This window comes from Hyla sarda, chromosome 7 (assembly GCF_029499605.1).
Source record: "Hyla sarda isolate aHylSar1 chromosome 7, aHylSar1.hap1, whole genome shotgun sequence".
Taxonomy (NCBI): domain Eukaryota; kingdom Metazoa; phylum Chordata; class Amphibia; order Anura; family Hylidae; genus Hyla; species Hyla sarda.
In genome coordinates this window covers 8,573,335-8,589,339 of record NC_079195.1, presented here as the reverse complement: position 1 = coordinate 8,589,339, position 16,005 = coordinate 8,573,335, and the positions used below count along the sequence as shown (strand labels likewise).

At 51.2% G+C, this 16,005-nt stretch overlaps 1 protein-coding gene and 1 long non-coding RNA gene across 4 annotated transcripts in view; one reads left to right on the top strand and one right to left on the bottom strand.

Annotated features, from left to right (window-relative positions):
• PDZD8 (PDZ domain containing 8) overlaps nt 1–4,659 on the bottom strand; it is a 47,685-nt gene extending 43,026 nt beyond the window's left edge. The window contains exon 1 of the mRNA XM_056529297.1: nt 3,554–4,659. Within this exon, the coding sequence (XP_056385272.1) occupies nt 3,554–4,302 (749 nt within the window). The 5' untranslated portion in view covers nt 4,303–4,659. The remainder of the gene's footprint in view (nt 1–3,553) is intronic.
• Nucleotides 4,660–9,693: 5,034 nt separating this feature from the next.
• LOC130281750 (uncharacterized) lies at nt 9,694–15,311 on the top strand. 3 transcript variants are annotated; one of them, XR_008846094.1, is made up of 4 exons: nt 9,694–9,747; nt 9,833–9,941; nt 13,685–13,788; nt 13,941–15,311. It is a non-coding gene; the product is annotated as an uncharacterized LOC130281750 (long non-coding RNA). The 3 variants fall into 3 exon arrangements; XR_008846093.1 differs by lacking the exon at nt 9,833–9,941; XR_008846095.1 differs by lacking the exons at nt 13,685–13,788; nt 13,941–15,311 and adding an exon at nt 11,383–11,630.
• Nucleotides 15,312–16,005: the final 694 nt, after the last annotated feature.

The window sequence follows — 16,005 nt, the reverse complement described above, 5'->3', positions numbered from 1 at the left end:
GTACCTGGCCCTGTAGTGATGCTGGGAGTTGTAGTACCTGATCTTGTAGTTGGGCAGGGTGATGCTGGGGGTTGTAGTACCTGGCCCTGTAGTGATGCTGGGAGTTGTAGTACCTGATCTTGTAGTTGGGCAGGGTGATGCTGGGAGTTGTAGTACCTGATCTTATAGTTGGGCAGGGTGATGCTGGGGGTTGTAGTACCTGGCCCTGTAGTGATGCTGGGAGTTGTAGTACCTGATCTTGTAGGTGGGCAGGGTGATGCTGGGGGTTGTAGTACCTGATCTTGTAGTTGGGCAGGGTGATGCTGGGGGTTGTAGTACCTGATCTTGTAGTTGGGCAGGGTGATGCTGGGGGTTGTAGTACCTGGCCCTGTAGTGATGCTGGGAGTTGTAGTACCTTATCTTGTAGTTGGGCAGGGTGATGCTGGGGGTTGTAGTACCTGATCTTGTAGTTGGGCAGGGTGATGCTGGGGGTTGTAGTACCTGGCCCTGTAGTGATGCTGGGAGTTGTAGTACCTTATCTTGTAGTTGGGCAGGGTGATGCCGGGAGTTGTAGTACCTGATCTTGTAGTTGGGCAGGGTGATGCTGGGGGTTGTAGTACCTGGCCCTGTAGTTATGCTGGGAGTTGTAGTACCTGATCTTGTAGTTGAGCAGGGTGATGCTGGGGGTTGTAGTACCTGGCCCTGTAGTGATGCTGGGAGTTGTAGTACCTGATCTTGTAGGTGGGCAGGGTGATGCCGGGGGTTGTAGTACCTGATCTTGTAGTTGGGCAGGGTGATGCCGGGAGTTGTAGTACCTGATCTTGTAGTTGGGCAGGGTGATGCCGGGAGTTGTAGTACCTGATCTTGTAGTTGGGCAGGGTGATGCTGGGAGTTGTAGTACCTGATCTTGTAGTTGGGCAGGGTGATGCTGGGGGTTGTAGTACCTGATCTTGTAGTTGGGCAGGGTGATGCTGGGAGTTGTAGTACCTGATCTTGTAGTTGGGCAGGGTGATGCTGGGAGTTGTAGAACCTGATCTTGTAGTTGGGCAGGGTGATGCTGGGAGTTGTAGTACCTGATCTTGTAGTTGGGCAGGGTGATGCTGGGGGTTGTAGTACCTGATCTTGTAGTTGGGCAGGGTGATGCTGGGGGTTGTAGTACCTGATCTTGTAGTTGGGCAGGGTGATGCTGGGGGTTGTAGTACCTGATCTTGTAGTTGGGCAGGGTGATGCTGGGAGTTGTACTACCTGATCTTGTAGTTGGGCAGGTTGATGCTGGGGGTTGTAGTACCTGGCCCTGTAGTGATGCTGGGAGTTGTAGTACCTGATCTTGTAGTTGGGCAGGGTGATGCTGGGAGTTGTAGTACCTGATCTTGTAGTTGGGCAGGGTGATGCTGGGAGTTGTAGTACCTGATCTTGTAGTTGGGCAGGGTGATGCTGGGAGTTGTTGTACCTGATCTTGTAGTTGGGCAGGGTGATGCTGGGAGTTGTTGTACCTGATCTTGTAGTTGGGCAGGGTGATGCTGGGAGTTGTAGTACCTGATCTTGTAGTTGGGCAGGGTGATGCTGGGGGTTGTAGTACCTGGCCCTGTAGTGATGCTGGGAGTTGTAGTACCTGATCTTGTAGTTGGGCAGGGTGATGCTGGGAGTTGTAGTACCTGATCTTGTAGTTGGGCAGGGTGATGCTGGGAGTTGTTGTACCTGATCTTGTAGTTGGGCAGGGTGATGCTGGGAGTTGTTGTACCTGATCTTGTAGTTGGGCAGGGTGATGCTGGGAGTTGTAGTACCTGATCTTGTAGTTGGGCAGGGTGATGCTGGGGGTTGTAGTACCTGGCCCTGTAGTGATGCTGGGAGTTGTAGTACCTGATCTTGTAGTTGGGCAGGGTGATGCTGGGAGTTGTAGTACCTGATCTTGTAGTTGGGCAGGGTGATGCTGGGAGTTGTAGTACCTGATCTTGTAGTTGGGCAGGGTGATGCTGGGAGTTGTAGTACCTGATCTTGTAGTTGGGCAGGGTGATGCTGGGAGTTGTAGTACCTGATCTTGTAGTTGGGCAGGGTGATGCTGGGGGTTGTAGTACCTGATCTTGTAGTTGGGCAGGGTGATGCTGGGGGTTGTAGTACCTGGCCCTGTAGTGATGCTGGGAGTTGTAGTACCTGATCTTGTAGTTGGGCAGGGTGATGCTGGGAGTTGTAGTACCTGATCTTGTAGTTGGGCAGGGTGATGCTGGGGGTTGTAGTACCTGATCTTGTAGTTGGGCAGGGTGATGCTGGGGGGTTGTAGTACCTGATCTTGTAGTTGGGCAGGGTGATGCTGGGGGTTGTAGTATCTGGCCCTGTAGTGATGCTGGGGGTTGTAGTACCTGATCTTGTAGTTGGGCAGGGTGATGCTGGGAGTTGTAGTACCTGATCTTGTAGTTGGGCAGGGTGATGCTGGGGGTTGTAGTACCTGATCTTGTAGTTGGGCAGGGTGATGCTGGGAGTTGTAGTACCTGATCTTGTAGTTGGGCAGGGTGATGCTGGGAGTTGTAGTACCTGATCTTGTAGTTGGGCAGGGTGATGCTGGGAGTTGTAGTACCTGATCTTGTAGTTGGGCAGGGTGATGCTGGGAGTTGTAGTACCTGATCTTGTAGTTGGGCAGGGTGATGCTGGGAGTTGTAGTACCTGATCTTGTAGTTGGGCAGGGTGATGCTGGGAGTTGTAGTACCTGATCTTGTAGTTGGGCAGGGTGATGCTGGGAGTTGTAGTACCTGATCTTGTAGTTGGGCAGGGTGATGCCGGGGGTTGTAGTACCTGATCTTGTAGTTGGGCAGGGTGATGCCGGGAGTTGTAGTACCTGATCTTGTAGTTGGGCAGGGTGATGCTGGGGGTTGTAGTACCTGATCTTGTAGTTGGGCAGGGTGATGCTGGGAGTTGTAGTACCTGATCTTGTAGTTGGGCAGGGTGATGCTGGGAGTTGTAGTACCTGATCTTGTAGTTGGGCAGGGTGATGCTGGGGGTTGTAGTACCTGATCTTGTAGTTGGGCATGGTGATGCTGGGGGTTGTAGTACCTGATCTTGTAGTTGGGCAGGGTGATGCTGGGGGTTGTAGTACCTGGCCCTGTAGTAATGCTGGGGGTAGTAGTACCTGATCTTGTAGTTGGGCAGGGTGATGCTGGGGGTTGTAGTACCTGATCTTGTAGTTGGGCAGGGTGATGCTGGGAGTTGTAGTACCTGGCCCTGTAGTGATGCTGGGAGTTGTAGTACCTTATCTTGTAGTTGGGCAGGGTGATGCTGGGGGTTGTAGTACCTGATCTTGTAGTTGGGCAGGGTGATGCTGGGAGTTGTAGTACCTGATCTTGTAGTTGGGCAGGGTGATGCTGGGAGTTGTAGTACCTGATCTTGTAGTTGGGCAGGGTGATGCTGGGGGTTGTAGTACCTGGCCCTGTAGTGATGCTGGGAGTTGTAGTACCTGATCTTGTAGTTGGGCAGGGTGATGCCGGGAGTTGTAGTACCTGATCTTGTAGTTGGGCAGGGTGATGCCGGGAGTTGTAGTACCTGATCTTGTAGTTGGGCAGGGTGATGCTGGGAGTTGTAGTACCTGATCTTGTAGTTGGGCAGGGTGTGCTTCCTCTTGATCACCCTCTTCAGCTGGGTGACGATGATGGAGGTGAGCTGAGGCATGGGGCGGCCCTCGAACTGGCTGTGCACCTGGAAGTCTATGAGCGGTTCGTCCAGGAAGCAGAAGGCCCAGTGAGTGAAGGGCAGGCGGGAGAACATGAGGCGGAGGCGGCCCTGTACCCGGCCCAGCCGCACCGACAGAGACGCCGTCTTCCCGAACAGCAGCTCCACGTCCACCGCCAGCCGCAGCCCGCCGCCGTACTCCGCCTCCAGCTCGAAGCTCAGCTCCGGGGGCAGCGGGTCCTCGTCCCGGGAGTCAGCAGCGGGCGGCACCAGGCGGATCCCCCGGAGCACCGGCACGGCCTCCCCCAGGTTCAGCTCCCGCAGGCTCAGCCCCTCCAGCAGCCGCCCGGCCGTACGGGACAGCAGCAGCTCCTCCAGCTCCACCCGGATCTTCCGCAGCAGCCAGCGCCGCACCACCGCCGTGTCCCGGAGCTCCCGGAACAGGAACAGAAAGATGGCGTTCAGGAAGTGACAGCTCTCCGGGGGCCCCGCCGCCGTCCCCAGCAGGTAGTCCCGCAGCGAGGCGTCCGGCTGCACCGAGCGGCCCGGGGTGGAGGGCGGAGGCGGCGGAGGGGGAGCGGGCGGCCGGCGGTACAAGAACAGCAGCTGCAGCACAAAGGTCAGGACACAGCCGGCCAGGGCGGCCAGCAGCAGCGCGTACACCATGACCGCTCAGCGCCCCGCCGCCGCTCATTGGCCTCCCTCACCGGGAAGGGGTGTGACCGGGCGCAGCGACCTGCCTGCTGATTGGTTGGCAGAGCGGAAAGGGGGCGGGTCTACAGGTCAGCTGTCTCCCGCTACGGCCAATTGATTGGCTACGTGCTAAAAACATGGGCGGTGCTAACGTGCGCTGCGTCACTCCGTTATCCGTTATCGCGTCGGCTATGTCATTGGGCTGCTGTTTACTGGACAGAGAACGGGAAGAGGCGGGGAGTGATGACGTCATGTGCGTGCTGCGCTGTACGCACGGTCGTCATGGTGATAAGTTGTTGAGGTTGCGCTGGAGTTGTGAGAGACGGTGCTGGGGAGCGACAGGGGCAACAAGAGGGGGAACAAGAGGGGTGGATAGGGGGAATTAGGGGCAACAAGAGGGGAACATAGGGGGTATGAGGGGCAACAAGAGGGGTGGATAGGGGGAATTAGGGGCAACAAAAGGGGGACATAGGGGGTATGAGGGGCAACAAGAGGGGTGGATAGGGGGAATGAGGGGCAACAAGAGGGGGACAGGGTGTGGATAGGGGGTATGAGGGGCAACAAGAGGGGTGGATAGGGGGAATGAGGGGCAACAAGAGGGGTGGATAGGGGGAATGAGGGGGAACAAGAGGGGTGGATAGGGGGAATGAGGGGCAACAAGAGGGGTGGATAGGGTGAATGAGGGGCAACAAGAGGGGGGGATAGGGGGAATGAGGGGCAACAAGAGGGGGGGATAGGGGGAATGAGGGGCAACAAGAGGGGGGATAGGGGGAATGAGGGGCAACAAGAGGGGGGATAGGGGGAATGAGGGGCAACAAGAGGGGGGGATAGGGGGAATGAGGGGCAACAAGAGGGGGGATAGGGGGAATGAGGGGCAACAAGAGGGGGGGATAGGGGGAATGAGGGGCAACAAGAGGGGGGGATAGGGGGAATGAGGGGCAACAAGAGGGGGACAGGGTGTGGATAGGGGGAATGAGGGGCAACAAGAGGGGGGATAGGGGGAATGAGGGGCAACAAGAGGGGTGGATAGGGGGAATGAGGGGCAACAAGAGGGGTGGATAGGGGGAATGAAGGGCAACAAGAGGGGTGGATAGGGGGAATGAGGGGCAACAAGAGGGGTGGATAGGGGGAATGAGGGGCAACAAGAGGGGGGGATAGGGGGAATGAGGGGCAACAAGAGGGGTGGATAGGGGGAATGAGGGGCAACAAGAGGGGTGGATAGGGGGAATGAGGGGCAACAAGAGGGGTGGATAGGGGGAAAGAGGGGCAACAAGAGGGGTGGATAGGGGGAAAGAGGGGCAACAAGAGGGGTGGATAGGGGGAAAGGGGCAACAAGAGGGGGGATAGGGGGGAAAAGGGGCAACAAGAGGGGTGGATAGGGGGAATGAGGGGCAACAAGAGGGGGGATGTGAGGGGTCAACAAGAGGGGTGGATAGGGGGGATGAGGGGCAACAAAAGGGGGTGGATAGGGGGAATGAGGGTCAACAAGAGGGGGTGGATAGGGGGAATGAGGGGCAACAAGAGGGGGTGGATAGGGGGAATGATGGGCAACAAGAGATTGGGGTGGATAGGGGCAATGAGGAGCAACAAGAGGGGGGATAGGGGGAATGAGGGGGTGGAAAGGGGGAATGAGGGGCAACAAGAGGGGGTGGATAGGGGGAATGAGGGGCAACAAGAGGGGGTGGATAGGGGGAATGAGGGGCAACAAGAGGGGGTGGATAGGGGGAATGAGGGGCAACAAGAGGGGGTGGATAGGGAGAATGAGGGGCAACAAGAGGGGGTGGATAGGGGGAATGAAGGGCAACAAGAGGGGGTGGATAGGGGGAATGAGGGGCAACAAGAGGGGGTGGATAGGGGGAATGAAGGGCAACAAGAGGGGTGGATAGGGGGAATGAGGGGCAACAAGAGGGGTGGATAGGGTGAATGAGCCGCAACAAGAGGGGGGGATAGGGTGAATGAGGGGCAACAAGAGGGGGGGATAGGGGGAATGAGGGGCAACAAGAGGGGGGGATAGGGGGAATGAGGGGCAACAAGAGGGGGGATAGGGGGAATGAGGGGCAACAAGAGGGGGGATAGGGGGAATGAGGGGCAACAAGAGGGGGGGATAGGGGGAATGAGGGGCAACAAGAGGGGGGGATAGGGGGAATGAGGGGCAACAAGAGGGGGGGATAGGGGGAATGAGGGGCAACAAGAGGGGGGGATAGGGGGAATGAGGGGCAACAAGAGGGGGACAGGGTGTGGATAGGGGGAATGAGGGGCAACAAGAGGGGGGATAGGGGGAATGAGGGGCAACAAGAGGGGTGGATAGGGGGAATGAGGGGCAACAAGAGGGGTGGATAGGGGGAATGAGGGGCAACAAGAGGGGTGGATAGGGGGAATGAGGGGCAACAAGAGGGGTGGATAGGGGGAATGAGGGGCAACAAGAGGGGGGGATAGGGGGAATGAGGGGCAACAAGAGGGGGGATAGGGGGAATGAGGGGCAACAAGAGGGGTGGATAGGGGGAATGAGGGGCAACAAGAGGGGTGGATAGGGGGAATGAGGGGCAACAAGAGGGGTGGATAGGGGGAAAGAGGGGCAACAAGAGGGGTGGATAGGGGGAAAGAGGGGCAACAAGAGGGGTGGATAGGGGGAAAGGGGCAACAAGAGGGGGGATAGGGGGGAAAAGGGGCAACAAGAGGGGTGGATAGGGGGAATGAGGGGCAACAAGAGGGGGGATGTGAGGGGTCAACAAGAGGGGTGGATAGGGGGGATGAGGGGCAACAAAAGGGGGTGGATAGGGGGAATGAGGGTCAACAAGAGGGGGTGGATAGGGGGAATGAGGGGCAACAAGAGGGGGTGGATAGGGGGAATGATGGGCAACAAGAGATTGGGGTGGATAGGGGCAATGAGGAGCAACAAGAGGGGGGATAGGGGGAATGAGGGGCAACAAGAGGGGGTGGAAAGGGGGAATGAGGGGCAACAAGAGGGGGTGGATAGGGGGAATGAGGGGCAACAAGAGGGGGTGGATAGGGGGAATGAGGGGCAACAAGAGGGGGTGGATAGGGGGAATGAGGGGCAACAAGAGGGGGTGGATAGGGAGAATGAGGGGCAGCAAGAGGGGGTGGATAGGGGGAATGAAGGGCAACAAGAGGGGGTGGATAGGGGGAATGAGGGGCAAAAAGAGAGGGTAGGGTGTAAATAGGGGGATGTGAGGGGCCACAAGAGGGGGCAGGGTGTGGATAGGGGGATGTGAGGGGCAACAAGAGGGGTGGATAGGGGGAATGAGAGGCAACAAGAGAGGATAGGGGGACGTGAGGGGCAACAAGAGGGGGTGGATAGGGGGAATGAGGGGCAACAAGAGGGGGTGGATAGGGGGAATGAGGGGAAACAAGAGGGGGTGGATAGGGGGAATGAGGAGCAACAAGAGGGGGGATAGGGGGAATGAGGGGCAACAAGAGGGGGTGGATAGGGGGAATGAGGGGCAACAAGAGGGGGTGGATAGGGGGAATGAGGGGCAACAAGAGGGGGTGGATAGGGGGAATGAGGGGCAACAAGAGGGGGTGGATAGGGGGAATGAGGGGCAACAAGAGGGGGTGGATAGGGGGAATGAGGGGCAACAAGAGGGGGTGGATAGGGGGAATGAGGGGCAACAAGAGGGGGTGGATAGGGGGAATGAGGGGCAACAAGAGGGGGTGGATAGGGGAATGAGGGGCAACAAGAGGGGGTGGATAGGGGGAATGAGGGGCAACAAGAGGGGGTGGATAGGGGGAATGAGGGGCAACAAGAGGGGGGGGATAGGAGGAATGAGGGGCAACAAGAGGGGGTGGATAGGAGGAATGAGGGGCAACAAGAGTGGGTGGATAGGGGGAATGAGGGGCAACAAGAGGGGGTGGATAGGGGGAATGAGGGGCAACAAGAGGGGGTGGATAGGGGGAATGAGGGGCAACAAGAGAGGGTAGGGTGTGGATAGGGGGATGTGAGGGACAACAAGAGGGGGACGGTGTGGATAGGGGGATGTGAGGGGCAATAAGAGAGGGGTGGATAGGGGGAATGAGGGGCAACAAGAGGGGGTGGATAGGGGGAATGAGGGGCAACAAGAGGGGGCAGGGTGTGGATTAGAGCCGGGCGGTATGATCAAAAATGTGTATCACAGTATTTTTGTAACTAATGGCGGTTCCACGGTATATAATGGTATTTCTCCCCCCCCCCCCCCTCCAAATCATGTGACCCTCAAGCGCTGTTCTGCTTCTTCCCCCCCCCCCCCCCCAATTAATTATCAGCCCAGGGCTGTCCTAATGAGGGGCAACAAGAGGGGGGCAGAATGTGGATAGGAGGATGTGAGGGCAACAAGAGGGGGACAGGGTGTGGATAGGGGAATGTGAGGCGCAACAAGAGGGGGACAGGTTGTAGATAGGGGGGTGTGAGGGGCAACAAGTAGAGGAGGCAGGGAGTGGATAGGGGGACCAGAGGGACATCAAGAGAGGGCGTTGTGAATAGGGGGATGTGAGGGGCAGTATAGGGGTCCATAATTATATATGGGGCAGTATAGGGGCCTACAACTAAATATGGGGCAGTATAGTGGCCTACAACTATATATGGGGCAGTATAGGGGCTTACAACTATGTATGGTGCAGTATAGGAGCCTACAACTATATATGGGGCAGTATAGGAGCCTACAACTATATATGGGACAGTATAGGGGGCTACAACTATATATAGGGCAGTATTGGGGCTTACAACTATATATGGGGCAGTATTGGGGCCTACAACGATACATGGAGGCAGTATAGGGGCCTACAACTATATATGGGGCAGTATAAGGACCTACAACTATATATGGGGCAGTATAGGGGCTTACAACTATATATGGGGCAGTATAGAGGTCTACAACTATATATGGGCAGTATAGGAGCCTACAACTATATAAGGGGCAGTATAGGGGCCTACAACTATGGGCAGTATAGGAGCCCACAACTATATAAGGGGGCAGTATAGGGGCCTACAACTATATATGGGGCAGTATAGGAGCCTACAACTATATATGGGACAGTATAGGGGCCTACAACTATATATGGGACAGTATAGGGGCCTACAACTATATATGTATGGCAGTATTGGGACCTACAAGATACATGGGGACAGTATAGGGGCCTACAACTATATATGGGGCAGTATAGGAGCCTACAACTATATATGGGACAGTATAGGGGCCTACAACTATATATGGGACAGTATAGGGGCCTACAACTATATATATGGCAGTATTGGGACCTACAACGATACATGGGGACAGTATAGGGGCCTACAACTATATATGGGGGCAGTATAGGGGCCTACAACTATATATATATATAATATATATATATATATATATATATATATATATAGGGAAGTTGGATACATGGAATAAAGAAAACATTTCTGCATCTAATACATAGGTAAAGATTTTTCCAGAATTGAGGGTTAAAGGCCTTGAGTTTTAAGCCTTTTGTAATAGTGTCATGTTAATTCTTTGTCTTCCAGAATATACAGAATATGGTCAATGTAGAAATCTGAATAAAGTGTTGAGACACAGACGGCTATGTTAGTTGTAAAACAAAATTGTGTCATGGAGTGTGAGACGTGTTACAAGGTATTGAGAGACCAAAATTTGCTATTCATGGTGAAATACAGTTCCACCTCTACATCTTCCTAAATTTCAGTGAATTCAGAGATATGACCATTACAGCTTTTGGAAATTTCATAGATGGTTTCATGGTGCTACATCTGATTTTCGAGTATTTTGAACTACCCCAAAAATACCATTTGTTAAAGAAGCGACCTCCAAAGTATTTCATATGATATATTTTAAACCTTTTCATAAGGCCATTTTTAAGCTAGATTGTACCAGGTGTAGTGGTAATAAATCAAGTGTTCCTGACCATTGCCTGACTACTGGACTTTGCCACATTCCTTGGATCCTGTTGTAATGGATAAGCAAAAATGTCTATCTAGAATATGCTTGCCCATCTAGCTCAGTCGGTAGAGCATGAAACTCAGGACCAAGTTGGAGGGAAATTGGATGAGCGGGTGGCAGAAGTTCCAAGCCCCGATAGGAATAACCATACTTGTAACTTTGATTATCCTTGCTCTAATTGTTTGTTGTGTCCTATCTTGCCTAAAGAAACTCTAGGAGAAGGCCGTAAACAATACCACACTAGCCCTACTCAACTTGGACGCCTATGGTGGCTGTGAGGAGCCATATGCCCCACTACAAACTTTGCCAGCCAAAACCAGCCCCATTGATCCCTAGGGAAAGCATCTCCTCATGTGCAGAGACTGCAACAAGGGGGACGATGGATTAGCCATGGCTCATATGACGTGCAGAACAAATAGTTCCAGGGCATATAAGGACAGATGATTTGGGCACTTGTTAAATGGGCATTTTCATTAAAACTAATTTTTGCTATTGCACTCCTTATGGTAAATAAAAAAATATTTCTAATGTACTTTATTTAAATAAAATGAAGCTTTCTATGTTTCATTTGTGTTTAAAAAAGCTGCTACTCGGTGTCTCCCTACTTGTACAAAGCACATTTCTCCCATCTCTTGCACATACTTTGGACTCCTGCTGGCCTGGCAGAAGTCCAAAAGCAGGAAATGCAGTCTGGAGTGCTGAGGGGGGGGGGGGGGGGGGGTGCAGTCTTAGCTCATCTCACACTGAACTGCTCTGGGCTGTGTGTAGCAGAGTGAGGGGGGAAGTTCTCCCCTGTATGGCTTCAGAAGATGTCACGACTGTTGGGGAACGCCCCTTCCCAGTCTGTGAATCAGACTGAGAAAATACAGAGCAATATCAAGGTAGAAAACTAACAAATAATAAAAAATAAAGGCAGGGGGTGGTTTAATATGATGCGGGCAGTGAACTGGGAGCATTATAAAATTTAACAAGGTCATGACAGGGACAGGTAAAATTGTCATTTTAAGGGGGGACTGTAATGGATAAGCTAAATTACCTATTTTGAATATGCTTGCTAAAAATGGTCACTCACTAACTCACTCCCCCCTCCCATCGTGTTTCAAACCATGTGTACAAGATGGCGCTTCCAGAGAAAGCTACACCCAAGATGATAAGACCACGTGCTGGATGAGGAGCACCTACAGATGGAAGAAACCAATCCCAAGGACAGTTATTCATGACGTATAGCTTTGCACACGGCACATTATTACAGACTATAAAGACCTTGGTAACTGTTTTAAATACAGAAAGTATCATTTGCTGAACTGTGTGTGTCAGTGTGATTTCTTCTCTTCTGCATATGCTGATTCTGACACCTAATTAGGAAGGCGGCACATACTCATCTGATACCAGGTCGGGTTCCGATCCATTTCAAGGTCTTGTCTCTCCTTTGCTTGATATTGGACTGTCGACAGCGCCTCTTCCTGTGATCTAGTTTGTTCCACCTAGCTGCACCTGTAGCCATGTTGGCTAGCTGTTCTCATAGATTCTGCTATAACACCTGTTCAGTGCTGCTGCGTCTGACGCTTTTCATAGTGTCTGTTTGCCCCATTCTGCCTGCCTGGCCAGCTGTCACTTGGGGCACAGTGGGTCCACACTTGTGGGGTGTTACAGAAATGAGATCCTGCATGGCAGCTATGCCCTCAGAACGACCCTCAGGGACTATTGCTTCAGAGAATGAGCCTCCGTCTGTTAGAGGGCTACACACTTCGTGATGGAAAAGGGCAAGAACTTAAAGCCCGTTTAGAAGAAATGTCCGGAAGACCTCTATACCAAATAGAAGGGTTATAGGGCATAAGTATGTAATGAGAAACACTATGAATTTAGAAGAAGATAAAGTTACACAATCAGTGCAAGACCGCATGTTTAAGGGTTTAGTACAGAGAAAAAGAATTCCATGTGCATAATACTATAGCAACTTTGATTCGTTCACAATGGAAAAAAAAAATTTCTTCCTGCAAGAAGATTCGGCTAATTGGGATAGGTCACCTAAAATTGATCCCCTAGTAATGAAAGTGACCAGATGATCTGCCCTTCTATTGGAAGATTCTGGAATCTTAGAAGACCAGATGGATAAGAGAGCAGATTGTTTATGTGCTATACCTTGTGAAGGGGAGTTTCTCTTTGGGAAAGCTTTGGACAAAGTATAAGAAAAGGTGGCAGATACGAAAAAAGGGGTTCCTCTCTTTTCTTGCAACTGGTTGTTACACAGTTCAGTTCTGCTTAAAATCCTGGGGTTACCCAAGTACTAGGAGTGATTGTTAGTGTTACAGTTGCGCTCCGGTCAGACTCGCTGGCTGTGAGTGCTTTCTGTCGGCGGGGCTGAGATTCGCAATGCGGGATGTGCCCGCATATGAGTCTCAGCCCGTCGCTTACCGTCCTTTGTCCTTGCTTCCTGATGTTCCGCAGCTCCGGCGTGTGTGCCTCTGGCCCCTTTGGGTGCGTGGGCACCGGAGCTCTGTTTCTTTAAGGAACAGTACCCTATTAGTCTAAGTGTCTGCACCTGTCTTTTGGTCCATAAGTATCTGCTCCTCCCTGGTTCCTGGGTCGGATCTTGGTTGTCTGTCTTTGTCCGAGTCTAGTCCTGTTCCTGAGTCAAGTCCTGTTCCAGTTTCTGTGTACCTGTCTCTAGTTCCGGCCTGTCCTTTTCCTGTGTTCCTGCCTTGTCCTTCTGCCCTGCCAGACACATCCTGCCCGCCACGTCCTGCCAGCTACCTGTGTGGACGAGTTGTGCCAGGGGTAGCGACCTGGGTGCCACCTGCCACAGCAAGACCATCCCGCTTTGTAGCGGGCTCTGGTGAAAACCAGTGGCACCTTAGGCCCCGCTCCCTGGCATGGCTCAAGTCTCCATCCACACAGGCTCAGAGAATCCACCACCTGCCTTGATTCCTAACAGTTAGCACCCAAGGAAAGGTGTCTACTATAGGTAAAATAGAATTCTGCCGACCTGGAGCAGCTGAGACATCAGAAAATATCTGGCTATTGTGGCTGCCCATCCAGCATGTCCGAGCTATGAAAACCTGCAGGGGAGAATTTGAGAAAATTCCAAAATACAGGAGGGCTAAGCTTCTAGTGACAAACCCGAAAAGACTTGTGGCTAGTCACTACAAGAGTTGCAGATTGAATCTATAAGTAAGGTCTATACATGACTGAATAAGACTGTAATGTAACAAAATATGGCATAGTCAAAGTTTTATATACTTTTTTGGGTTTTCTGTATATAAATTAATATATAGTGTAGTATAGCAAGTAAAGAAAATCTATAGAAGGAAGACAATTACAGGGCAAATTTGTCAGTTCTATGAATTATTTATTTATTTTCCACAATTTTTTTTTTTTAGCAACAATTACTCAGGTTAAAAAATATTCTTTCTTCTCAGTCCAACAAAAGAAACCAGTGAGAAACGTGGCCAAATTCAATTTAAGGGGAAGGTTAAAAAAGGTGCAAAATATTGGCGTAAACACCTGGCTGCTAATGAGAGAGGTGAGCAAACTTACTTCTGCAAAATCTGCCATTATAATAAATCTGAAATTGACTCTTCTGATATAATTGTCAAAAATATACAAATCATAATAATAGTTTTATGATGAATTTATAGAGATTTACCTTCTCTTTTAAAATACTGCTTCCTTTAGCAAGTGCTCCAAGCTGATGGGTGAACACAGACCTAACCAGAGCTCAGGTTTTACAGATCCCTTCAAACAAGAGAGAGGACCAAGGGTGGACACAGTCGCTAACACCTACAAGCAAGAAGACCTAGAGTGGGCACAGTCTGTCACACCTACAAGCAAGAAGACCAAGAGTGGGCACAGTACCTCATAACTACAAGAGAGAGAGGACCAAGGGTGGGCACAGTCCTTCACACCTAAAAACAAGAAGACCAAGAGTGGGCACAGTCTGTCACACCTACAAGCAAGAAGACCAAGAGTGGGCACAGTACCTCATACCTACAAGAGAGAGAGGACCAATGGTGGGCACAGTCCCTCACACCTACAAGCAAGAAGACCAAGAGTGGGCACAGTCTGTCACGCCTACAAGAGAGAGAGGACCAAGGGTGGTGTAGTGAATATAGGCTGAGGATATCATTTTTAGGAAAATATGGTGGATAATCTCTGGCTCCTAGCTGTCTGGGACCCTGTTTGAAATGTTTGGACCTCTGAGTATTTCCCTTTTGTCTGTACCCGCTGCTTGTCCCCATATGCTTTGTCACTTTGTATCCTGTTGTCAGTTATTTTACATATCCTTTGACGCCTAGCTATGCGAAGCCTCAAGACAGCTTGTTTGCGGATTGAGTTAATTGCGCATCCTGCCAAGTTGGTGCCAATTCGAACAAAAGGAGTACCTTTTACACATAGTGAAATATGTCCCAGTTGTAGAAATATGTTTTTCAGGGCTCCCCTTAGTAGCCATAGGTATATATCCCCCAGAATCATGATCCCCGAATATTAGGCTTTATTTAGAACCCAAACATGACCCCATCGTACCCATAGATTAAGCTGTATGTATCCTATACCTATGTATAAATCCTTCATGTATCCTATCAAAATGTGCGTTATAATGTCACCATATCAATAAGTGTACTGCCATCTATGTCACATCTGTTGTGTATGATGGCAGTTATGATTTATGGACTATCTGTGTTTGAGAGGAGGTTAGGACATTTGGGAGGTGGGATGATGTGGGCTGATCTAAGAAGACACTGGAGACCTCCCTTCTAACCCAACCCTCTGCTGCACCCATAAAAGTGGTGGTCCAACACAAGCTAGTTGTTACAAGTTTGGGGTCCATTCTGAATGGACTTGTGCCGCTATTTTTCTTCCTTGGCCCCAAGGACGGATTAGGACTTTACTCAACGACGTTAAGTATGGAACTCTTCTGATTTTTATTCCCCTGTTATTTTATAACTGTTTCGCACATTTTGTATGTCTGTTTCTTTAATTCTTTTATTAACTAATACTGTACCCTTTATGTACATTAAAGCCATAACTTTAATGCGTAGCCTTGTATGCTCTAACGAACCTATGGCCTTATAGCTTATATAGTTGTATTAGTGTATAAGCGTGGCTCGTGCCGTTACCATAGTTTTGGTGTCAAAGCGCAGAGTGCAAGAATCTGTGTATGAGCGGAGGCGTTCTATTGGCCTACTGATAGATGCTGGCAGCGTATTGGTGTGTGGGCATGTGGACTGGTGTTGGGGTGCGTGTAGCTAATTTTTGGGGCCTATTGTGGTAGGTGTGTGTGAAAGTGAGTGTGGAAGCAGAGTACCCCTATACCTTCCCGGCCGAGGTCACGTGTGCAGGAAAGACACGGGGACCTACACACAGTTGGGGAGATTTATCAAAACCTGTGCAGAGGAAAAGTTGCCCAGTTGCCTATAGCAACCAATCAGATCACTTCTTTCAGTTTTAACAAGGCCTCTGCAAAATGGAAGAAGTGATCTGATTGGTTGCTATGGGCAACTTGGCATTTTTTCCTCTGAACAGATTTTGATAAATCTCCCCCAGTGTGTGTTTAAGCTGGTTCACTGGCTCATAAGGGAGCAGAGCGTGCTCCGGGGAGCCAAGAGTGAACGTACCACGGTGGCAGCTTAGAGGTAGAATATTAGAGTAGATATTCTGCTGGGTTTTGTGTTTATTTTGCCCGCTCACTCTTTTCTGAGAGGCGTGGACGTGTCCGTACGCCAGGTCGTGAGGGCTGTGC